The sequence below is a fragment of the Heterodontus francisci genome, chromosome 23 (genome assembly GCF_036365525.1).
Source record: "Heterodontus francisci isolate sHetFra1 chromosome 23, sHetFra1.hap1, whole genome shotgun sequence".
Lineage (NCBI taxonomy): Eukaryota > Metazoa > Chordata > Chondrichthyes > Heterodontiformes > Heterodontidae > Heterodontus > Heterodontus francisci.
Window position 1 is genome coordinate 32,256,541 of NC_090393.1, and position 25,136 is coordinate 32,281,676.

The 25,136-nt window shown below is 42.4% G+C and overlaps 2 protein-coding genes across 4 annotated transcripts in view; one reads left to right on the plus strand and one right to left on the minus strand.

The window, feature by feature from the left end:
• Positions 1-25,136, minus strand: part of rhof (ras homolog family member F) — a 148,484-nt gene that overhangs the window by 61,143 nt on the left and 62,205 nt on the right. The gene's annotated exons all lie outside the window — the stretch shown is intronic.
• LOC137382703 (transmembrane protein 120B-like) overlaps positions 1-25,136 on the plus strand; it is an 83,173-nt gene that overhangs the window by 36,662 nt on the left and 21,375 nt on the right. The window contains exons 6-8 of the mRNA XM_068055009.1: positions 1,157-1,246; positions 23,488-23,553; positions 24,974-25,035. Of these exons, the coding sequence (XP_067911110.1) occupies positions 1,157-1,246; positions 23,488-23,553; positions 24,974-25,035 (218 nt within the window). The remainder of the gene's footprint in view (positions 1-1,156; positions 1,247-23,487; positions 23,554-24,973; positions 25,036-25,136) is intronic.

Consider the following 25,136-nt stretch of genomic DNA (forward strand, 5'->3'; position numbering starts at 1 on the left):
ATATTGCAATTAATATAGACTGAAGAAAATGTTCAAATTTACAGGAAATAACAGAAAAATTAAATCTAGAATACCATTGAAAAAGGGCCCTTTTAGAAAATAGGAAAAATGGCACGTGCATGATACATAAAACGATAAAGCAAGCAAAGGGTTAGTTAGTCCAGCAAATATCTCGGCACAATTAAAACTGCAGCCCTATCCTTATCACTCAGCAAGAGGCCTGTGAAGAGAAGTGTTTGTGGACACATTATCAAAGATGATAAAGCAACTCAACGGATTAATTTAATTGGAAATCGTAACTTTATTATGTTCCAACCTAAGCACCAACTCATTGAAATCTATCTTCATGACCAAAAGAAAAGCTTTTCGCAATATGATTGCTTCACCTTTTTCTTTTTTTTAAAAAAAGGTTGCTGTTGCTAATTACCTGTTGTTTCATACTTGTTTAAAACTTAATTGTTGGTGGATTTTATTTATGCTGGTTACTTGGCAATACTGCACTTACTGGCTAAATTGTGATTTTTTTTGGTGATTTATAAATATGAAACTTGAGCTAATCAGATGAAATAATACAAATTTCATGTGTTTCATGTGAGATGTACCATTTTTATATTCCCAGCAAATATCCCATGGAGCCCTCAATAGTCGCATCAAGTGCCTTGGGACGTTTCAATATATTAAAGGCCCTATATAAATATAAGTTGTTATCTAATGTTCCTCCTAAGCTGCGCAGCTATGCAGCAACTTGAAAGTCTCTGTGCAAGCCACACAAAAATCATCCTCTTTTAAATTGCCTCACGTGCACGGCTGCGCCAAAATATTTAAGGGGCCACACACTTAAAGAAATCACCTGTGCGCTCAAGAAAAAAAAAATTAGAGGCAACGTTGGTCTTGTGCACTAAGCTAATCTTGTTATGTACCATGTACTGCAATGGAAATAGAATCAGGTTGCTGGATGGAAGGCAGTAATAGATAACGACAACTACCTGTACTGGTACAGACCACAAAATAATTCATTTTCTTCAAATAAAAATACACCTTTAATTGTACATACTGCATCATACACTTCTTTTAGTAAGGATCTCTACTACTATGAACTCCATTTTGGAACAATTACTCCTTTTTAATAAACTTTATTTTTTGTTTTTGTTACCAGGGTAATTGATGAAATCTTTAATTTCCTGTTGGTCTGGTATTACTGCACATTAACAATAAGGGAGAGTGTACTTATCAGCAATGGATCGAGGTAATATGAGACATCTTTTTTTGGGGTACTTTTTTCTTACTACATTGAATTAGTATTGCAAATAGTTTTACATGATATCGCAAGAAATATTTGAATTTGTTTTAGCAATTATGCTATGGTACAAGCCTGACAGCTACAAGATAATCCTGCTTTCTCATTTAAATATTGGTAATGTTGGCGAACCATTATTTCAGGTGACTGTTTAAAAATATGTATTTACAGCCACTATCCATGGTGCTATAGTTCCTTCCCTACCCATACTAGCAAGCTAACTCAACACTATGGTAACTAAGGAAAAACGATAATTGGAGCATCTAACCTTCAGAATTTATGTCAATAGTGCTTTCAAAGTCTGATCTTATCCTGCTACCATGTCACTTTATACCACTCACCATTCCAATTCAGTATTGAGAAGGTGCTGGTATCCTCCACCCACCCTGCCTTGCTCCCCCCAATATTCTCCATTACCAATCCTTGATGTAATAGTCTTAACCAAGGTGGTCCCGTATTACAGAGCAAGTAAGCATCATATCCAAAATGAAGTTCACACTGTAATACCATTGGTGCAACAACCATATCCAATAATGAGATGTGGATTGAAGAAGCTGAGGCACACATTTGCCAGGATATTGCACAGGTACTTACCTTCTAAAACTATAGTGGACTTTTTACTGCACGTGGACCTTAAGGGTCCAGCAGGGCATTCAATGTAGACAATGTTTTGCTGGAGCAATGTAACATTTACATCTTTGCATCTGGAAAGGACACATCTGACACTTCAGGGATTCTCACTCATCTGCCATAATTCAGCATAACAGCCACAGAAACCCTCAAGAAGGTCTAAACAGCATCAAAGCAGTTTTCCTTAGGTTTTGCAGCTCTTCTGCTGAAGTTATGGCAGGTAAGTAGGGATAACCTCAGAGAAAGTTCACTCCCTTAGATGGTAACCTACAGATAAAAAATGGCTGTGAGCGTTTATAGCCCACTTTCTCAACTTGCATCAAAGGAACTGGTACTCTTTGTGTGGGAGAAGGATATCTGCTCTAGTTAAAAAGAAACAAACAGTAGAATCTCAATATATAGCATCCTTTCCACAACAAAGGAGCAGTCTGACACCAATCAAAGCCACATGCAAACTCAATTTTGCATCAATCTGCCAGAAATACCCAATTTTTAAATTGGCATTCGCCTACCTAGTTTTTAAGTGTCTGAAAGCATAGTAAGCTCGAAGATATGTCTCTGACCCGTAATGTCACCAATTTCTACGCTGTCAAATGCACTCCTGATCAGAATCACTGGATAAGCTGTGCACACACTCTCAGCCTGCCATTTTGCCCCTTTACCAAATTTCCCCATTAGTCAATGCAGACTTCCCTGTCACCAACATGGTTTTTATTTTGGCGACTGCCAATTACAGCCAGAAATGTCTCCTTTCATCATCAGTTTCTGAACTGTTGATAAAACTTTAAGAATGGAAGCCTTATTTAACCCATATGACATAAAGCCAGTCTCCCTATTATACTCAGTGTTCACATGCATGCACTCATCAAGCTCAGACCACTTTTAGGAAGCTTAGGTAAGAGGCCAGAGAATTTGATTCAATATTTAGTACACCATAACTAGATAATTGTATCAACTATTGGAACAATTACATTTTTGACACATTAAATTTTAATATGGTGTTATCAGTAATGCTGGAAATTCTAAAAATGGCCAAGGACTATGATTTAGCACACTCATACAGTTAACATGTACACCCACCATTGTCACATTGGTACTTCTCATTATGTTCAATATAAGTGGTAAGTTTTTAAAATCTATATTCACGTTGGGCCACTAACAGGTGGATGGTTCCTGAACACAAATTTGAACTCAGAGGACATGATGGGATAATGTTCCTCCACAATTGCTGTAAGGCCCAATGTGAAATAACACAAGACTTTTTGTGTTGGCTGTCTTGGTGGCTTGGCAAGTTAGTCAAGTGCATAGCTGAGAGACACAAGCCAGGAACATCTCAAGTTTGATCCCTGCTAAACTCAGGAAGGCAGAGAAGGTTACAATCCACCTCAATGGTCTTGGATTAAGGAAGGAAAAATCTGGCAAGGTTTCTATTCCTGTATCTATAATCATTGTTGGAAGTGCATGCATGTGGATAGTTGTTAGCAGAAGACTGGTTTGAACTGACTGCCATGTTCCCTAGAATTGAATAGCCTACAAAAGTTCTCTCAATTCACCTGAATAATTCCACTTGGCTCCAATATGAGGAAAAAGTGGCAAGTACCTGTGACACAATACCCCAACAGGGAGTTAATGTCTTCAGGAGCAGAGGAGGGGGTGAAAAAGAACTTAATTTGAACTCGATTTCTAGTGTGGGCCTGTAGAATAAAACTGCCAAAATTGAACATAAATTGACCAAATTAGTAGTGTTATTCAGAGAGGCTACAAGTTGGCTGCTGTAGAAAGCAGAATAAAGTAAGACACTGATACAGTAGAGGGTGCTCTACTGATGTTGGATTTGAGTCACATTATTGGGCTATGAAAGAGGGAGTTTATTATACATGCAGTCTGTAATATACCTAACCTTTAAATACTTTAATACCGAGAGAGTGCTGAAGTTGTTGTATTCCCTCAGTACTGATGGCTCCAATCTTGGAAGGGGCAGTTTGCGTAGACTGGAGGGGAGTGTTGTTTCGAATGGGCGCGTGCTGAAGAGTTTTGACTCCACAGTGTGTTTATTTATTATTTGATGGGATCCCTTCCCATTAGTCAGCCTGATTGAGCTTGGCTTCCAATTGGGCGGGGAGCAGGCTACTGAGAGCATGAAGGTGTTGGGGGAGCACACCAGCACTCCAGCTCCTCCTGGCAAACAAGCAGCACTGTCAAGACACTTAACTTCTCCATGAAGCTTTCTCATCTCCCTTCAGCTGCCAGGTTAAACCTGCAAAGCTGTATAAATCTGAGGCTGTCAGTATTATGTCTCCTGGTTGTCTTCTAGTTCCCATAAGTTAGAAATAATCGCACTTTAGACTTGGAAAGGCTGGGGTTCTTTGTTTATATGTTCCATTCAGCTTCTATGCTCTCTGGTGTAAGACTGCCTTAGGCTGGTGTCCAGTTACATGCCACATGATTCTCTCTCGTGCAGCCGTGAATATGGCCCCTGGAACACTTAGTCATAACAATTAGTTCCTGGCAATTTACAGATAGTATAAGAATATATAACATCCCTCTTTCTTTAAAAACATAAAGCCCATATATTGATATAACTGAACTGTCCCAGTCACTAACTTTTCTTTAAACTAAAGATTATCAACTGACTTTTATAGCGTGTATTTTCCAAAAATATTATTCACGGTATTGCTTAAGTGGTAAGATGCTGCGCCTCCATCTTGTAGATTTGGCATTTGTTGCTCTCAGTGGTGATTTGGCACGCTGCACAGGCGATGTTGTGCTTATTGTTCCTGGTGTTGTAGGAGTCGTGCATGCTGTTGCTCATGTTGTGTCACTTGCAGGTGACGTTAATGTCTCGCTGGATAGCGATGTTGATCTTTTCTGTTTTCCCAGCTCACGCGTGGGTCAAATATGGATTCTGTTCCTTCTCACTTGGTTACCGGTTTTGGTCTCAATGATGTATGACCTTGGAGTCTCCGCTTCACCAACAAGTTTAGCTGGGCTCCAGGTTTTCATGATTGGATCCTGTGCATGTACGGTTTGTCCTTTCAACAGCTCAGGTAGGGATTTAGCATGCTTGTTCAAGTGTTGCTCTCCTCTTACCTGTGCTTCAATGAGTTGTTTCATTTCCTCCTGGTCATGTGGAGGATGTATTTTGCTTGGCAAAGTAGTCTTATAATTTCTTCCATTCAACAGCTTGGCAGGTGATTTCATCTCAGCCTTGAGCGGTGTGGATCAGAGTGACAGTAAGGCCAGGTTTGGGTCGTCCTTCATGTTTCGGCATTTCGCAAGGGTTCTTTTGATCGTCTGGACGTGTTTTTCTATAAACCCATGTTCCCGTGGGTAGTGTGGTGATGAGGTGTTGGTGTTGAACCCATGTTGGGTGTTGGTCAGCGAATTCCTTAAATTCTCTGGAGGTGAATTGGGTGCCATTGTCACATATTAATCTTTCAGGAATCTGTTGCTCAGCGATCAGAACTCGAACTGCTGATATGATTCTTGTGGCTCTCAAGTATTTCACCTTCCGGATAAAAGGCAACTTTGAGTAGTAGTCTGCAACTGTGAGATACCATTCTTGATTGTGTGTAAATAAGTCAGCTCCTATAATATGCTCTGGTCTGGGCGGTACTTTGGTAGCTATCGTGTCTTTCTGCTGTGTGTTTCTTTTCTTCTGGCATATAGCTACCATATTTTTGATGTCTTTGTATATACCTATCCAGTACACCACTGATCTGACTCTGAGCTTACACTTCTCCATTCACATGTGGCATTCATGTATCTTTTGGAGAAGTTCTTCCTGTATTGTTTTGGGTATGGTTATTCTGGATCCGGCTAGCAGAACACCATCTTCTAGTGAGATGTCATCTCTGATAGACCAGTACTGCCCTATTACTGGCTGTGTTTGTTGCATCTTATCAGGCCATCCCTGGATCACATGCTGAGAGAGCATCTGTAACTCCTTGTCTTTGCTGGTCTCCTCTCTAATTTGACTCACTTTCGGTGGTGTTACATTCACTAGGTAATGAATCTTTATACCTAGATCTTATATCTCGTGTTTCTCTTGTGGCGACAACCAAGATAGGGTATCTGCTCGCACTATTTCTCTTCCTGGCTTGTATTTCAGAGTGAATTCATAACTCTGAAGCCTCAAGTGTAACCTCTCCAGTCTTGCTGGTGCTTTACATAGATTTTTCTTGTAGATCTGCTCCAGTGGACAATGGTCACTCTCCACTGTGAACTTTCACCCATAAAGATGTGTGTGGAACTCCTCACATCGATAAACGATTGCCAAAAGCTCTCTTTCTATGTTGGCATATCTGGTCTCCGCTGAGGTTAGAGCTCTGGATGCAAATATTATTGTACCAGGGCTGCTCCCAGTCCTTTTGTGGAAGCATCTGCTTGCAGAGTGACAGGTTTCTTTCTATCGTGGTGTGACAGACTTGTCTCCTTGCATACTACCTTTTCGAGTTTGTTGAAACTCCTGTCATGTGCTTCTGACCACTGGCACTCTACATCTTCTTTCATCAGCTCCCGCAGGTTTGATGTATGTTCTGACATGTGCAGTATGAAGGAACTCATGTATTGGATCAAGCCTAGGAAACGTCTCAACTCTCTCATGTCGCTTGGGGCTTCCATCCCACAGATAGCTGAGATTCTTTCAGGACTTGGCTTGACTACGTCAGGTGTGTACGCCATTCCGAAGAACTGGCATTCTGTCACTTTCACAATGCATTTTCTGAATTTAGCTTTATCCCAGCTTTCCTGGTTCCATGGTTTCATGTAGATGGTAGTCATGATCTTTTCCATCTACACCATATATCTGGATATCGACTGCTCCTTTGCAACCCCTGTATGTCCCGTCTGCTTTCTGCTGGAACACATCCTGGCTTACTTATGGCCAAAAGGTAGACCCAGCAATTTGTACCGTCCAAAGAGTGTGTTGAATGTTGTCAACAGCGAAGATTCTGCGTTTAGCTTCACGTTCCAGTAACCGTTTCTGGCATCAAGCTTGCTGAAGACTATGGCCCTTGCCAATGCTGGTATGATCTCTTCCAGTGTTGAAATAGGGTAGTGATCCCTCTTTATTGCTTGGTTAAGGACTTTGGGATCTAGGCAAATTCTTAGCCGTTCATTTGGCTTCTCTCTCACCACGATAGAATTTACCCTATCTGTGACTCTGGCGATCACCTTTTCTTCCATTTCTTGGTGCTCTCTTTCAAACTTTCCTTTTAGTTCTATTGGTACTTTACATGGGGGTGAATCACTGGTTTCATCGCTGGGTCAATAGTGATGTGATACTCAAAATCTTCAAAGCATTTAACCATCTCATCAGAACACTCTGGGTACATTTGAAACAGATCTTCTTCACTTCTGATCGGAGGCCACTTTTCACTGGATGTATTGTCTTCAACCCTCAGTGTCGCCTCCTTCACCTCATGGTTTACTGAGATAATCTGCAGCTCTTTGCAACTGCTTAACCCCAGGATAGCAGGACCATCTGTTTCAGTGACATAGAACATAGAATTAACATCTTTTCCTTTGTGTGTCCCTCTGATTTGGGTTGCTGCAAGCTGTCTAATCTCCGTTCCCCCGTATGCTGTTAGCAGGACGTTGTTCGGTTTCAGAGCACCTTTCCTTGAATAACCATTTTCTTCCAAATTTTCAGGAAAGATCTTCTGGTATAGTCTAAGCAGGATGATGTCACTGTGTTCCAGTATCAATCTTCACCTTCAGATTTATCGTTGTGGGCTTATTTCTCACCCTCTGCTTGATCTGAATGGTCGTGTGAATTTCTTTTCTCTGGGAACTGTCGCATCGAGACATATTGTGCAATTGTATGGTTTCTGTGTCTATTGTCATGCAGACCCCGCCCACCCTCAACCTGCCCAGAATGAGGCATATTAATTTTGTCATATGAACATAAATTTTAAACTGTTGCTGGAGTGAGGAAGTGGCTTGTTAAACAGATCAGCCGTGGCTAGAAAACAAAATTGCATCCTAACAAAAGTGCTTGGAGGGACAAAGGGGATATTCTCTGCTCCAATTTAACCCACAATGAACTTTAAGCACTGGGTAATGTGTGCAAGAAGAGACAGTTCAGGGTCAGCTAAGACAAGAGAATCCACAAACAGATGTGGTCGGACCAGCTAGTCATGTGACCATCCTGGTCGGCAACTTGGGTTTTTTTGAATTGTACAAAGAGTTTGAACTGAGAAAGACTGTTTGTTCCTGGACTGAGAAGAGCTCTCCTATCTGCTCCCATCTCTTTCTCACAAGCCTCTGGACTCACTGAGGACACATGAACTTTTGGAGAGAAAAGTCTCCTACATCGAACAAGGTTTAAGAAGAATACTGGGCCCCAACGAAAAGCAAGACCTACCTACAATCAAGGACTCTACAGCAAGCTCGAAGAACAGTAACCAAAACCATCTTCAGATATTGCCTTAAACTTTTCCACTTTATTTCTTTTTCTCTTTTCTGTCTCTATCTGCATGCGTGTATATGTATACATGCTAGCGTGGGTGTGTCACGTATCCGTAGGCATTAACTGAATTAGAGTTTAAGTTTAATTAAATTTAATAAAGTTCAACCTTTTTTCTTTAAACCTAAGAAAACCTGTTTGGCTAGTTTCTTGCCTTCTAATTGGAAGTTAGTGAACAAGGATTCACCAAGGGGGAGCTAAACACACGGTGTGTTTAAAATTAAACCCTGTTACAGTAAGACCAGGTGAAGGCTGTGAGGGAACCCTGGACCCCTTTCTCACCGGGTCATAACACTATTGTGTTCTGAAATCCATTGTCATCTTCCCGGGTGTGGATGGTTTGGTTTCTTTCCTGACTCATTTGCCCTGTTACTCTGGCTCTGGTGTCTCGTCTACCATCTTCTTCCCTTGTTCACATCTTTTCCCATTGATTGGTCTTTCCGCAAGCTCTGCTGATTGATCCATATGCGGGATAGTTCCTTCTGCCTTTGAATTCATGTGGTCGTCCACAGCTCCTGCACATCTTCCTCTCTGTTTGGTGTACTTTCTTTTGTTGTTGTTTCACTGCATTAACCCTGCTGCCTTTCTCTAGGCTTAACTAAAGGCTAGCTATTTGGGTTGTGAGTGTTTTCATCTCTCTGCTCATGGCTTCACTTGCTCTGGCAGTGTCTGCAGCCTGCAATATTGTGAGCTTGTCCTTTCTAACTAGCACTTTCTGTACTTCAGAATGTGCAGAACCCCAAATTAGCTGATCTATCAGTCTTCCATCCATGTCCTTAAATTTACATTTTCTGGCTGCATTTTTCAATCTTGTTACAAAATTGTCGATAGGCTCACCTAGTTCCTGTCTGAGGTCTTGAAATTCATATCGGTATATCCGATGATTTTATTTTTGCTGGAGATGGGTACTGAATCTTTCAAAAATTTTGTCTGGATTCTGCTGTCCTTTTCTTTCTGTTCCCAGCTGTTAAATAAGTTTAATCCTTTATCTCCTGTCTACAGAAGGATCTAGCTGTCCCTCTCCTCTTCACTAGTGCTTTTTAGGAAACTATTGAATGTCAGTCTGTACCTTTGTTTATACTTCTCCATTGCCTCTACGATGTCATCACCTTCCCAATTTATTATGGGCTGTAGATGTGCATTCCTTACTGTGCCGGCCGACATTTCGTTTTTCGTTTTCACATGATTCGCACAGTTTTTCTTTCTCTCTCTCTCTCTCTCTCTCTGGCTCTAATTTGGATCAATTTTTCCCAATCTAATTCAGCATTAAATTAGTTCAGCATGTTTTGGGTTTACTCACAGACACTCACTGCCACCATATTATGTCGCCTGGTTGTCTTCTAGTTCCCATATGTTTAAAAAATAATCACACTTTAGATTTGAAAAGGCTGGAGCTCTTTGTCTTTATGTTCCATTCAGCTTCCCTGCCTTAGGCTGGTGTCCTGTTACATATCACGTGACTCAAGTGCAGCCGTGAATGTGGCCCCTGGAACACTTACACACAAGTAGTTCCTAGCACTTTACAGATAGTATAATATATAATAGCCAGGTTTATTATAATTAAGAAATCCACATTTAAGAAAGGATATACTTGCATTGGAGGCAGGGCAGCGAAGGTTCACTAGATTGGTCCCTGGGATGAGGAGGTTTCCAATGATGAGAGACTAAGTAAATTGGGCCTGTATTCTCTGGAGTTTAGAAGAATGCGAGGTAATCTCATTAAAACATATAAGATTCTAAAGGGGCTGTATAGGGTAGATCCTGAGAGATTATTTCCGCTGGTCGGGGAATCTGAAACACTGGGGCACAGTATCAGGATAAGGGACCGATCATTTAGAACTGAGATGAGGAGAAATTACTTCACTCAAAGGGTTGTGAATCTTAGGAATTCTCTACCCCAAAGGGTTGTGGATGCTCCATCATTGAATAGATTTACGGCTGGGACAGATTTCTGGTGTCTCGGAATCGAGGGGTACGGCCAGCGGGCAGGAAAGTGGAATTGAATCCTAAGGTCAGCCATAATAGTTTTAAATGGTGGTGCAGACTTGATGGGCCATATGGTCTACTCCTGCTCCTATTTCTTGTGTTCCTGTGTAATTAAGTAGCCAACACAACTCCCTGCCCTTTATTACACTTCTGTTAAACCTGGAAGTAGGCTGGTTGGGGTGGGGTTTGATATTAAAGTTTTAACGTATTACCCAAGCCCAACCCATTTTTGGGGGTTAAAATTCACCCAAATGTGTTGAGCCTATTTAATTCCCAAATAATTTTCTGGTTTGGTTTCCACTTTTTACAACGTGTTTTGTTGTAAATCAGCTGATAAAGATTCAGCTGCAGTTTTTTTTTATTCGCTCTTGGGATGTGGGCATTGCTGGCTGGGCCAGCATTTATTGCCCATCCCTAATTGCCCTTAAGAAGACGGTGGTGAGCTGCCTTCTTGAACCGCTGCTGTACTTGAGGTGTAGGTACACCCATAGTGCTGTTAGGGAATTTCAGGATTTTGATCCAGCAACAGTGAAGGAACAGTAATATAGTTCCAAGTCAGGATGGTGTGTGGCTTGGAGGGGATCTTGCATGTGGTAGTGTTCATATGTGTGTGCTGCCCATGTCCTTCTAGGTGGTAGAGGTCACGGGTTTGGAAGGTGCTGTCGAAAGAGCCTTGGTGAGTTGCTGCAGTGCATCTTGTAGATGGTACACAGTGCTGCCACTGTGTGCTGGTGAAGGGAGTGAATGTTGAAGATTGTGGATGGGGTGCCAATCAAGTGGGCTGCTTTGTCCTGGATGGTGTTGAGCTTCTTGAGTGTTGGAGCTGCATCCATCCAGGCAAGTGCCTTGCAGATGGTGGACAGACATTGGGGAGTCAGGAGGTGAGTTACTCGCTGCCAGCCTCTGACCTCCTCATAGCCACAGCATTAATGTGGCTACTCCAGTTCAGTTTCTGGTCAATGGTTAAGCCCCCCCCCCCCACCCCTCCCTCCCCCTTGTAGGATGTTGATGGAGAGGGATTCCGCGTTGGTAATGCCATTGAATGTCAAGCGGAGATCATTAGATTCTCTCTTGTTGGAGATGATCATTGCCCAGCATTTGTGTGGCGTGAATGTTACTTGCCACTCATTAGCCCAAGCCTGAATGTTGTGAAGGTCTTGCTGCATCTGGACATGGGCTGCTTCAGTACCTTAAGAGTCGCGAATGGTGCTGAACATTGTGCAATCATCAGCGAACATCCTCACTTCTGACCTTATGGAGGGAAGGTCACTGAAGCATCTGAAGTTGGTTGAGCCGAGGACACTACCCTGAGGAACTCTTGCAGTGATGTCCTGGGACTGAGATGATTGACCCTCAACAATCGCAACCATCTTCCTTTGTGCTAGGTATGACTCCAACCAGCGGCGAGTTCGCCCCTTGATTCCAGTTTTGCTAGGGCTCCTTGCTGCCATACTTAGTCCAGTGTTGCCTTGATGTCAAGTGCAGTCACTCTCACCTCACCTATTGATTTCAGCTCTTTTGTCAGTGTTTTTGTACCAAGGCTGTAATGAGGTCAGGAGCTGAGTGGCCCTGGCAGAACCCAAACTGAGCTTCAGTGAGCCGGTTATTGCTGAGCAAGTGCCGCTGGATATCACTGTCGATGACCCCTTCAATCGCTTTGCTGATGATCAAGAGTAAACTGATGGGGCGGCAATTGGCCGGGTTGGAACTGTACTGCTTTTTGTATACGGACATACCTGGGCAACACATTGCCTGGTAGATACCAGTGTTGTAGCTGTACTGGAACAGCTTGTCTAGAGGTATGGCTAGTTCTGGAGCACAAATCTTCCATACTATTGCCAGAATGTTGTCAGGGCCCATTGCCTTTGCAGTATCCAGTGCCTTCAGCCATTTGTTGATATCAGGTACAGTGAATTGGGTTGGCTAAAGATGGGCATGTGTGATGCTGGGGACCTCAGGAGGAGGCCGAGATGGATCATTCACTTGGCACTTCTGGCTGAAGGCAGATACAAATGCTTCAGCCTTGTCTTTTGCACTGATCTGCTGGGCACCCCAGTAGTTGAGGATGGGGAAATTTGTGGAGCTGCCTCCCCCTGTTAGTTGTTTAATTGTTTACCACCATTCACGACTGGATATAGCAGGATTGCTGAGCTTAGTCTGATCTGTTGGTTGTGAGATCGCTTAGCCCTGTCTGTCGCTTGCTGCTTCTGCTGTTTGGCATGCAAGTAGTCCTGTGTCGTAGCTTCACCAGGCTGGCACCTCCATTTTTAAGTAACCCTGGTGCTGCGCCTGGCAAGCCCTCCTGCATTATTCATTGAAATAGGGTTGATCCCTTGGTTTGATGGCAATGGTGGTGTGGGGAGATATGCCAGGCCATGAGGTTACAGATTGTGGTTAAATACAATTTTGCTGTTGATGGCCCAAAGCACCTCATGGATGCCCAGTTTTGAGTTGATCCATCTGTTCAAAATCTATCCCGTTTAGCACAGTGGTAGTGCCACACAACACGATAGTGGATATCCTCAATGTGAAGATGGGATAGATAGTTGATCTGCTGTGACTCAGTGGAAAATTTAAAGTTTTTTTTTCACCTTTTGTGCTGCGTTATATCCTACAGTAATTCTTTCTGCATTATATTTTATTTTCAGTTTTGTCTTACTCTTCTCTTTCTGTAGGCTTCTTCCACTTTTCTCATTATGATGTTATCTCCACTTGGCTCTGACTTTTTTTTTCTCTCACTTTTCCCCTTTGTTAGTCTCTCCTTGTGTCTGCTTTCTCTTCAGCATGCATCACTTTCTCTTCATATAGGTCTCATATATGTTCCTTTTATTGGTGTACTCAGTTTTTCTTGCCTTTGTTGACAAAGTCCATGGTCCACAACAAGATGATAGGTAATATGTATTTGATTGGAACTGGGTACAGGAATCAGATGGGCGAAGCTCCAGGAGCTGATGGAATATACATGGGTGAGAGAGAAAGTAGACTGGGAGGGAATCAGAAGAAGCATTACAAATAAGGAGACAGAAGGGTGGAACTTGGTAGTTGAAGGGTGCTGGCACCTGGAAGAGAGTTGGGGGTCTTGAATTATGGATTCTGACAATTTGCCCATAGTGTTATTGCATTTTGTCTTTCTCTGTCTCTCGCTGTCCATAAACAAAGGTGTCATTTCAGCTATTCTCCAATCCCGCATTTGTGTATTTAAGGAGAATTGGAAAAACATGTGGGCAATAGCCTCTCCTCTCTGACTTTTAACAGCCTATGTTGCATGCCATCAAGGCCTGATAAATTATCCACATTGAATTATCAGAATAAATCCCCTTTCATAGAGCTAGCTCCATCAATTGTTTTTTCTCCTCTTATGCACCAATATTTTCACTGCCATTATCATCTGTTTTATTTTAAAAATGCAACATGTTTATTTACTATCACTTCATGCCTTCACGCTCCACAATTAGACTCCAGCCTTCATTCCTGAGGAGTCCTACTCCTTATTTTATCTTTGTGCTTTATAAAAACCTTTAGTATTTCCTTTTTATATTTATCTGCCAGCCTTCTTTTTACATTGCCTATAGCCCTTATTTTTCTTTTCACCACCCCCCCACTACAGTTCCTGCATTTCTTATGATTTCCATTTGTATTGTCAACCTAATTTTAATCTTAAGCTTCTCTTCAAGTTTCCAGTTTAGTTTTATACACTCTTATTTATGGAACTTTGACTTTTCACTATTAAGTATATTCATTTTGTGCTTTGTCCACTTTGTATTTGAGGATTTTCCACTTATGATACTTTGAGCTGGTTACCTACTTTTCCCCAGTTCATTTGAGCCAGATCCCCTTTTATCAAAAGGAACTTTGCCATTTTACAGTCCAGTGCCTTTTTCTAGTCCAGCATCCTTCTCTTTGATTATTTGTAATCTTTTTCTATTCTTGCATTGAGCCCAAGTATATTGTGGCTGCTATTTCTAAATCATTCTTCTACTCTCATCAGTTATGTGCTCCATTTTATATCCCAACATCAAATCAGACAATGCTTCTTGTTGGGCTAGAAACATACTAGTTTGTAAAATAGTCCTGGATGTATTCTTAAAAAGCATTCCCAATTTGACTGCATGTATTACCTTTTATTACCTTTGGGCGGCGCAGTGGTTAGCACCGCAGCCTCACAGCTCCAGCGACCCGGGTTCAGATCTGGGTACTGCCTGTGCGGAGTTTGCAAGTTCTCCCTGTGTCTGCATTATGATAGTCTCTCCTTGTGTCTGCTTTCTCTTCAGCATGCATCACTTTCTCTTTATATAGGTCTCATATATGTTCCTTCTATTGGTGTACTCAGTTTTTCTTGCCGGGTGCTCCGGTTTCCTCCCACCTCCAAAGACTTGCAGGTTGATAGGTAAATTGGCCATTAAAAATTGTCCCTAGTGTCAGTAGGTGGTAGGAGAATGGCGGGGATGTGGTAGAGAATATGGGATTAATGTAGGATTAGTATAAATGGGTGGTTGTTGGTTGGCACAGACTCGGTGGGCCGAAGGGCCTGTTTCAGTGCTGTATCTCTAAATAAATAAATAAAAAATATTTTGCGTTAATTGAAATCGCCCAGTATTATTGTCCTGTTCTTGCATATTTGTCTGAACTCCCTGCAGATCAACCCTCTCTGTCTCATCAGCTCTGCTTGTTGGCTTGTGCTGCACACCTAATTGTATTCTTTCCATTCTTCTTTCTTACAACAACAAATAAATTTTCCAGTTGTCTTAAGAACACAAAAGGACTACAAATAATCAGAGAGAAAGGTGTTGGGAGTGGATACAACTTAATCCTTATGCTCTAGCGCTATGATAGAGTCCTTTACTAACACTGCCACTCACTCCATTCTTACCCATCCCCATCTCTCTTGAAATGTTGTAACCAAAAGTATTAAGTTTCCAGTCTATACGGACCCACTGTGTCTGTAACGCTACTGTATCATATCTTTCTGGAGTTCTTCGATGCTTATAACTCTCCAGTTTTGTTTTGAATGCTTGTGTGTTCACATGCATACCACTCAGTCATGGAGTGTTTTATGCAGTGTTAACTCTTCTTTCTTTCCTGCTTTTCTCATTTAATTTTTTGACGTGGCTTTCCCCTTCTGTCGTAATGTTTTTATCTCAACTTAAAATGTCTGTCTTTCCCTTTCTCTATTATTTTCTCAATATTTTGCCTCAGCTAAACTTGCTGTATCTATTCCAACTCTTTTATTAGTCTCGCACACCCTCTCAAGTCTCAGTCCTAGAATTTTCCTACACCCTGCCATATTGGTTTAAATACTGCCCCCACCCTGCTCGTTTTACCCTCTCTGCAAGGATGTTGTTGCTGTTATAATTCAGGGGACGTCTGCTCTTTTGATATCGATTTCACTTGTTCCAGAAGTTGCTCCAGTACCCCACAAATGTGAACCCTTCCCTCCTGCACCAGCCTTGCAGCCACGCAATGGCCTTTCTTGCCTTTCTGTCCTTAACAGCTAGAATTTTACGCCCCCTGCAGGAGCGGGCTAGAGGTGGGGGTGGTGGGGGGAGTGAAATTGAGTGGGAGGCGGGGGTGTCATTCCCGTTGTCTCCCCACCCCCACTGAAATACTACGAGCAGCAGCAGTGGGAAACTGTCCACCTGCGCCAGGCCAATTAAGGCCCTTAAGTGGCCAATTAACTGCCACTTAAGGGCCTCCTCCTGCCACTGCTGGTATATTTCCAGCAGTGAGCGGGCAGCTCAAGACCTCAGAAGGCCACTAGGTAAATCCTGGCAGCCTCAATGCGAGCTGGGGGTGGGGGACGGGTGGCCCTTCTGATCCGACACCCGTACCCCACAGAGGACTCCCCACCCATGTCACAAGCCGCCCCCACTCCACTATATTCTACCGCCCCCCCCCCCCCCCCCCCACCTTGCCTTGCTGGGGCCTGGCCAATTGCCCCCGGCAAGGCCCCACACATTTACCTCCATTCCGGGGCCGGTATCCCACTTGCTCTTCTAGCTGGGTGCAGCCCCAGCAGCGGCCACCGCTCCTGGTGGCACTGCTGGGACTGAGCTGCCAGCCCACTGGCTGGCAACTCCTGGAGGTGAAACTTCTTGCCTCAGGGGTGTAAGTCCCGCCTGAGGCCAATTAAGCACCTGGACCACGTAATATCGTAGTGTGGCTTCCAGGCCTGGCAGAGGCAGGCTCAACACCAAACTTTTTGGCCAGTGGTGGGGCGTCCAGCCCAACGTAAAATTCCAGCCAACATATCCAGTGTGTCACACAGGAAGCAACCTTGAGGTTACAACCCTGAGGTCCCCTTATTCAGTCTCTGTGCCTAACTCCTATCACTTTGAAAAACCTTAATTTTATTTCTATCTATGTCAATGCTTCAAACATAGACTGTGACTTTGTGCTGCTTTCTATCCCTTACCAGATGTTTTTCCATCTATTCTCTGATATCCTTCACACTGGCACCAGGGTAGCAGTGACTCCCAGGCACGAGTGCAAAAAAAACCATGTGCACAACTCACTGTAGATTCCCCCACTATATCACTCACCTATACTTATTATCGAGCTGCCTCTCACCCCATTGGATAGTTTTGTTCTATGGTGCTGCAATGTTGCTCAGGGCCACCCTCCTTTGAATCACTGCCAATGTGCACCTTACACTGTCCACTCCTATATGTATATGTATCTAGGACAGTTCCAGCTACCAGGGTTCTCTGAACATACATTATCCCCATGTCCTAAGTTGTTTCTCTGTATTTCTTGGGTGAGCACATGCTGAAGCATACCATCCAGAAACTGAGTGTGGCCAGTTTCCCTTGGAACAGAGATTCTTTGCTCATAAGCCTTAGTTTTCTAACACAATGTAAGTGTCCAGTCCTGTGCTCGTTGATGTACACTGACTCCTGGTTAAGCAACACTGATTTTTTTTTTAAATTCTTATCCTTGTTTTCAAATCCATCCATGGCCACAGCCCTCCCTATTTCTGTAATCTCCTCCAGCCCGACAATCCTCAGACATCTACCCCTCCAATTCTGGCATCTTGAGCATTCCTTCAACCCATCAGTGGTCACTGTGCCTTCAGCTGTCTAGGCTCCAAGTTCTGAAATTCCCTCCCTAAACCTCTTTGCCTCTTTTTTTTCCTCCTTTAAGATGCTCCTTAAAACCTACTTCTTATGACCAAACTTTTGGTTATTGTAAAGGCACTGTATAAATGCAAGCTGTTGGATTTTTTTTATTCATTCATGGGAATGGCCAGCATTTATTGCCCATCACTAATTGTCCTTGAGAAGGTGGTGGTGAGCCACCTTCTTAATAACGGATTTGCGTGGCCGTTTCAGAGGGCAGTTTTGACTGTCAACCACATTGCCATGGGTCTGGAGTCACATATAGGCCAGATTGGGTAAGGGAGGCAGATTTCCTTCCCTAAAGGACATTAGTAAACCAGATGGGTTTTTACAACAATCCAGTCGTTTCATGGGCGCCATTATTGATGCTAGCTTTTTATTCCACATTTATTTAATTGTATGAATTTAAATTTCCCAGCTGCTGAGGTGGTATTTGAACTTGTGTCTCTGGATCATCAGTCTGGCCTCTGGATTACCAGTCCAGTAGATAACCATACCCCAGCTGTTGGACACACCATGATGGCCCAAATATCACGCTTCACACACCACCGAGGTTCTGTGCACAGTTATCCCCTTATGTCTTAACTTGAACAATGTAAATAGTGTCAGCCTGAATTCCCACTAACACCAAACACTTGCAAGAATCAAGCTCCTCAGTATTTATCATTGGGAAAGAAACTCCTGTCCAACTGCACTTCAAGGCTGAAATTCTCGAAGGCTGAAGTAAACCTCCACACTTTACTGCCCTCCCTCAGCTCGAGGTCTGCAGTTAATGGTTCCTGTCATGTCATATCTGCATTTTTGTTTGGTGAACCTAAGTACATATATTGTCAATGTTCTGACTGGTAGAAAACAATTCATGCTCTTTATCCAGTGGTGACGATGCTTTCGTAGTTGAGCAGTGTAAAAGGCAGAGCTAGTCACACGTGCACTCAAATTTTGTCCGAGTCCATTTGCGAAGAACATTGAACTTATTTCAGTCCATAGTAATTGAAAATTTATGCATATCATTTGTCTTTTTTTGGAGCAAGATTATAAAGCGGACTTTACATGGAAGTACTACTATTGAAGCAAAGTGAAGGAAAAATACCCATCCATAGGGAGGCGCCTTTGGTTCCTCTGATAGCTGGAGTATTGGCATGTTGATCTTCAATCATGAAGTGTCCTGGTCAAGATTAATTATTTTCTATGAGTGTTCTCATGGCTCCATGGTCCCTTGTGAGCGGTACAGAGGTTCCCACAATGTGTACGTATGACCACCCTATTCTGGTCACTTAGTTTATTGCTACTGTTGATGGTGTATAATAGCATGTCTGCTGTGGTTGCTACTTTATTCTTTGCTTCATCTTTTTTGTCGTTAGCATCTCTTCCGTCAGGCTTGATGTTGACAGCAGTTTTGCCAAAAGTTGCAGTAGCGTACACATGAAAGTTGGTATCACCGGGTCACATCTTTTATTTTTGTTGATCCACATGATATTTTCCCAACTCTTGCTTTGTTTGAAATGTAGTTATCATAAATTTGGGTAAGACGACTTTCAGTAATGAACAATAGGTGTGATATCACAATGGACGTAGTTTCCAAGATATTGTTTTAAAATTAGATGACTTTCCCTCTTATTTCTTATCAGTGATTTTTTAAAAACAATATTTACATAATATAAAATTGAATATAACCATCTATAATGTAATTTTACACTGCACAACTTCCATTATAAATCTTATGTCCAAAGTTATAATAGAAATTTCTCATGCTGCAGCTACACCCTGCCACCACTGATGGCCAAAATGTGCCTCAGTTTTGCATCCCCAAGCTCCTCAGCCTGAACTCCAAAGAAACTTCCTCCAGCCAACGAACCACTGTGTTTACCAAATTGTTAAAAGTTTAGCTGCTTCACTATAAAATGAATGATTCTAATACTCAGGCTAAATTACATCCACGCGCCCTGGTCTCACCATCTCGCCCTGTTTCAGCTGAAGAAAACACTTGGTCTGAAGACCCTCTTTACAAAATCACAGGAGATCAGCTGTACGGTAGCCACTAGCCACATGTGGCTGATTGCAAATCCAGATATGTCTAACTGGATTTTTGATAAGTTGTCCACAGTGCAAACCACATCGAAGACTTTAAAATGTTGCTAGTGGCATGATGATTTTTGCAACCTATATGTCTGGTAAATACATTTGAAAAGGATTTTTTTGGTATTTGAAGAAAAATCAGATGCAACTGCCCTGTGACACTGCATCATTGTGATAATTCCATGGCATAATTAGTTACCAGAATCAATGAGGGCACTTACCACTGACCAATGACTGTCAAGATTTTTCAGTCACACAGTTTCACCCCCCCCCCCCCCACTCCAGATTAGTTCCACTGTTGAAAAAAACAATTAACAATAATTGACAAAGGCACAGTCCTTCGTTCAATAGCAATCAAAACTGTTGAATCTCTGCCACACCCCTACCTTTTTACCAGTATCGGTGCAAAGCTCTATCGATCAGGCACAGAACAACCAGTTTGATCATGTGACCAAAGAGAGTATTCAATTTTGAAAACTCATCTCATTATTGTCTAATTAAATTGAGTCAGTCAGTTGGAAAGGTCATGTGATCACCATTGGCCAGTAAGCATGTTCAAAAAAGAAACCAGTTTTTAAAAGTTTAATTTTTATTTATTCATTCATGGGTCATGGCCATCACTGGCAAGGCTGGAACTTATTGCCCGTCTCTAATTGCCCTTGAGAAAGTAGTGGTGAGCTGCTGTGTTGAATGGCTGCAGTCCACGAAGGTGCTGTTAGGTAGAGAGTTCCAGGGTTTTGACCCACCAACAATGAAGGACGCTGATTATATCTCCAAGTCAGGATTGTGTGTGACTTGGAGGGGAACTTGCAGGTGGTGATGTTACCATGCATCTGCTGCCCTTGTTCTAGGTGGTAGAGGTCGCTGGTTTGGAAGATCGTGTTGAAACCTTCGTGAGTTGCTGCATTGCATCTTGTAGATGGTGCACACGGCAGCCACAGTGTACCGATGGTGGAGGGAGTGAATGCTTAATGTAGTGGATGGAGTGACAATCAAGTGGGCTGTTTTATCCTGGATGGTGTCGAGCTTCTTGAGTATTGTTGGATTCAGGCAAGGGGAGAGTATTCCATCACACTCTTGATTTGTGGCCTGTACATGGTGGACAGGCTTTGGGAAGTCAGGAGTTGTTACTCGCAGCAGAGTACCCAGCCTCTGACCTGCTGTTGTAGCCACAGTATTTATGTGGCTGGTCTAGTTAAGTTTCTGGTCAGTGGTGACCTGAGGATATTGGTGGTGGATTCAGCGATGGTAGTGCTGTGGAGCTGTCAAGGGGAGCTGGCTGGAGATGGTCATTGCCTGGCACTTGTGTGTAGCAAATGTTACTTGCCACTTACATCCTTATGATGGAGTGAAGATCACTGATGAAGCTACTGAAGATGGTTGAGTCTAGGACGCTGCCTGAGGAACTCCTGCAACGATGACCTGTGGCTGAGCTGATTGGCTTCCAACAGCCACAACCATCTTCCTTTGTACTAGGTATGATTCCAGCCTGTGGAAAGTTTTCCCCTCAATTCCCATTAATTTCAGTTTTACTAGGCCTCCTTGATGCCACACGTGGTCAAATGATGCTTTCATGTCAAGGGCCGCCACTCACAACTGGAATTCAGCTTTTTTTTTGTCCATGTTTGAACCAAGGCTATAATAAAGTCTGGAGCTGAGTGATCCTGGCAGAACCCAAATTGAGCATCAGTGAAGAGGTTATTGGTGAGTAAGTGCTGCTTGATAGCACTGTCAACACCACCTTCCATTACTATGCTGATAATTGGGAGTAGACTGATGGGATGTTAACTGGCTGGATTGGATTTATCCTGCTTTTTGTGGGCAGGGCAATTTTCCTCTTTGGTAGATGCTAGTGTTGTATCTGTACTAAAACAGCTTGGCTAGAGGCGCAGCTGGTTCAGGAGTGCCAGCTTTCAGCGCCATAGCCAGTATGTTGTCAGTGCCCATCACCTTTGCTGTATCCAGTGCATTCAGCTGTTTCTTGGTGTCATGTGGAGTGAATTGAATTGGCTTTAGACTGACATTGGTGATAGTGGGAATCTCCTAGAAGACTAAGGTGAATCATCCACTCTGCAACCTATTCAGCCAGAAGTGCTAACACTTCAGCTTTCTCTTTTGCACATAGGTGTTGGGCTTGTGTCCATCATTTGGGATGTTCCTCCGGTTAGTTAATTATCCACCGCCATTCGCAACTGGAAGTGGCAGGAGTGTAGAGCTTTGATCTGATTCGCTGGTTGTGAGATTGCTTAGCTCTGTCTTATAGCATGCTTCCTGCACTGTTTACCATGTATGTAGTCCAGTGTTGTAGCTTCACCAAGTTGGCATCTCATTTTTAGATATGCTGCTCCTGGCATTCTCTTTCTACATCCCTCATTAAACCAGGGGATTGAACACCTGACTTGATGGTAATGGTAGAGTAAGGGATATGCAACTCTGAGGTTATAGACTGTGATGGAATACAGTTCTGCTGCTGCTAATGTCCTACAGTGTCTCTTGGATGCCCAGTTTTGAGCTGCTAGATCTGTTCTGAATCTATCCATTTAGCACATTGGTAGTGCCACACACCTAATAGAGGGTGTGTTCAGTGTGAAGATGGAACTTTGTCTTCATAAGGACTGTGTACTGGTCGCTCCTACCAATACTGTCATGGACAGATGCATCAGTGACAGGTAGATTGTTTAGGACGAGACCGTTTATCCCTCCGTTAGTTCTCACCACCTGCTGCAGGCCCAGTCTGACAGCTATGTCCTTCAAGGCTTGGTTGTTAGTGGTGCCCCACCCAGAGTACATTCTGTGCCCTTGCTGCCCTCAGTGCTTCTTCCAAGTGACATTCAACATTTAGGTGTACTGATTCATCAGCTGATGGAGGATGGTAGGCATTAATCAGCAGGACAAAGGTACACTCTGCCCCATTTTTGACCTGATGCCATGAGACTGTGTGGGATCTGAAGTTGATGTTGAGGACTCCCAGGGCCACTCCCTCCTGACAGAATGCATTGTACAGTCACCTCTGGTGCGTCTGCCCTGCCAGTGAGACAGGACTTACCCTTGGATTTTGATAGGAGTCTGGGACATTGACTGAAAGGTTTGATTCTGTGACTGATGTCAGGCTGTTGCTTGACTAGCCTGTGGGATAGCTTTCCCAATTTTGACACATGCCCAGATATTGGTGTGGAAGACTTTGCAGGGTTGGCTGGGCTAGATGTAACTTTGGTATATCAGCTGCCTGGTCAATGCTGGATGATCCGTCTGGGTTTATTCTCATTAGGATATTTTAATGTGGTTAGATACCACTGAGTGACTTGCTAGGTCATAGAGTGACATATAGGCCAGACTGAGTGAGGATGGCAGATTTCCTTCCTTAAAGATGGTAGTAAATCGATGGATTTTTACAACAACCCAGTAGACTTATACTAACTTTTTTATTCCAGATTTATTTAATTAGCTGAATTTAAATTTCCCAGCTGCTGTGGTGGGATTTGAATTGATGTCTCCACATCATTAGCCCAGGTCTCTGGATTACTCATTCAGCAACATAACTGCTATGCTACAAAACCCAATGTATGAACTATAGTAGATTAGATAGGCATTTCATTATTTATAGTAGTTTTATAGCTTGAATGAACTCACAAAATGGCTGCAGGGAAGCAAATCTTCCATTTGTGGTATAATTTCTAATTTTTAAAAACTCATATTGGATATACACAACGGATTTAAATTTGTTTCTTTACTCATTAATTTCTTTTTCATTGTTGAAGCTTTTATCTTGCAGTGCCAGAGAACTTTCATTTACTTTGATGCTTTTTGATATTTTGGAAAGTGAATTGAACTTACCACGTTATAAGTGACCTAAAAATGCTGTTAGTTTGGTTTCAAGCATAATTTATTCACCTTTTTGTTTCTATATCTGATAGAATCAAGGGCTGGTGGGTGTCCCATCATTACGTGTCAACATTTCTGTCTGGGGTAATGTTAACATGGTAAGCTTAAAACTTTTTTTTCTTGCAACATTGGGGGAAAGTGCACTTTAGAACATTCTAACATATTTTGGGGAATTCTTGAAGCAAAATAGTCACTTATGTAGTAAAGTGTACAATAAAATCAATCAGGAGACATCCCACCCCACCCCAGTTGCTCAGTAGGTAAATGCACCTCTTGTTATGCTACTTGCCCTTACTGCTAGAAAGGCTTCTGGTTCTATCCTTCATCCATGCTGAATTAGCTAGTTTCAGCTAGGAAAGTAGTGGGGCATTGCAATTGGCTGTAGCATCCCTGACTTGTGAAAAGCAAAATTAACCAATATGTTTCTACTCTAAATCACAATACTGTGACCATTCTGGAAGTGCACATGTGTAGACAGTAGCTGGAATTTTAGCCTTTATCTCAAGAGGGTTGGAATGCACATGGATGAAAGTTATGCCACATTTGTATTAAGCTCTGGTTAGACCACAGCTAGAGTATTGCATTCAGTTCTAGGCACTCAGGAAGGATACATTGTCCTTGGAGAGAGCACAGCGCAGATAGTTCCAGAATGATGCAGGGGCTAAATGGTTAAATTATTAGGATAAGTTGCATAAACAAGGCTTGTATTCCCTTGAGTATAGAAGATTAAGGGCTGATTTAATTGTGGTGGTTCAGATGATTAATTGATTTGATAGGGTAGATAGAAAGAAATTATTTCATCTGGTGGGGGACTCCAGAACTTTTATGTCCTAACCTTAAAGTTAGAGCTAAGCTATTCAGAGGTAATGTTAGAAAAGCACTTCTCCACACAAAAAGAGTAGTGGAATCTGGAACACTGTCCCTCAAAAAGCTGATGAGCAGGTCAGTTTGAAAATTTCAAAGCTGAGATTGATAGATTTTTGTTATACAAGGGTATTAAGGGATAAAGAATCAAGCCAGGCAAATTAAATTGAGATACAGATCAGTCACAAACTAATTGAATGGCAGAACAGGCTCATACACCTGAATGGCCTACTCCTGTTTTAATAGGAATTGGTTGGTCTGTTGTGTTTCCATAATTCAGTAGTCTGCAAACATTTGTTGTCAAGGTTCACACTAAAAATGGTCACTTATGTCAGGTACTGAAGGGTACTGCAGCTCAAGGCACCATAGCCCAATCAGGGCATCAAAATCTTTAGTTGAGGGGGGAATGGAATCAGTGAGTGAAAATTTTTTTAAAATCCTCTGCTTGAAAATGGATATGTGAAAATGAGGTGAAGACAGGCCTAGATTATTTTTATTAGCTTAGTTTGCAGCTTTTCACCCAAGCTTTAAATTTCTGTTTTTAAAGAACATTTGTATGCCAGTGTGAATTAACAGTTCACTTTAATGCTCAGAAAATGTGTATGGATACTCTTGAACCTCTTTTCATTAATATTCATCTCTTTTGTTCTTAAGGCCTAATGGGTTAATGTATCAGATGTTTCGCAGTCAATTTCTAGCATTTTCCATTTATCAGAGTAAGTATTTTATTTTCTCAGCCTCCTTCATTTTTTGCAACTTGCATTATAAAGATGTTTGTCACTTTTTGAGAAGGAAGAAACTAGTGCAGTGAGGTTAA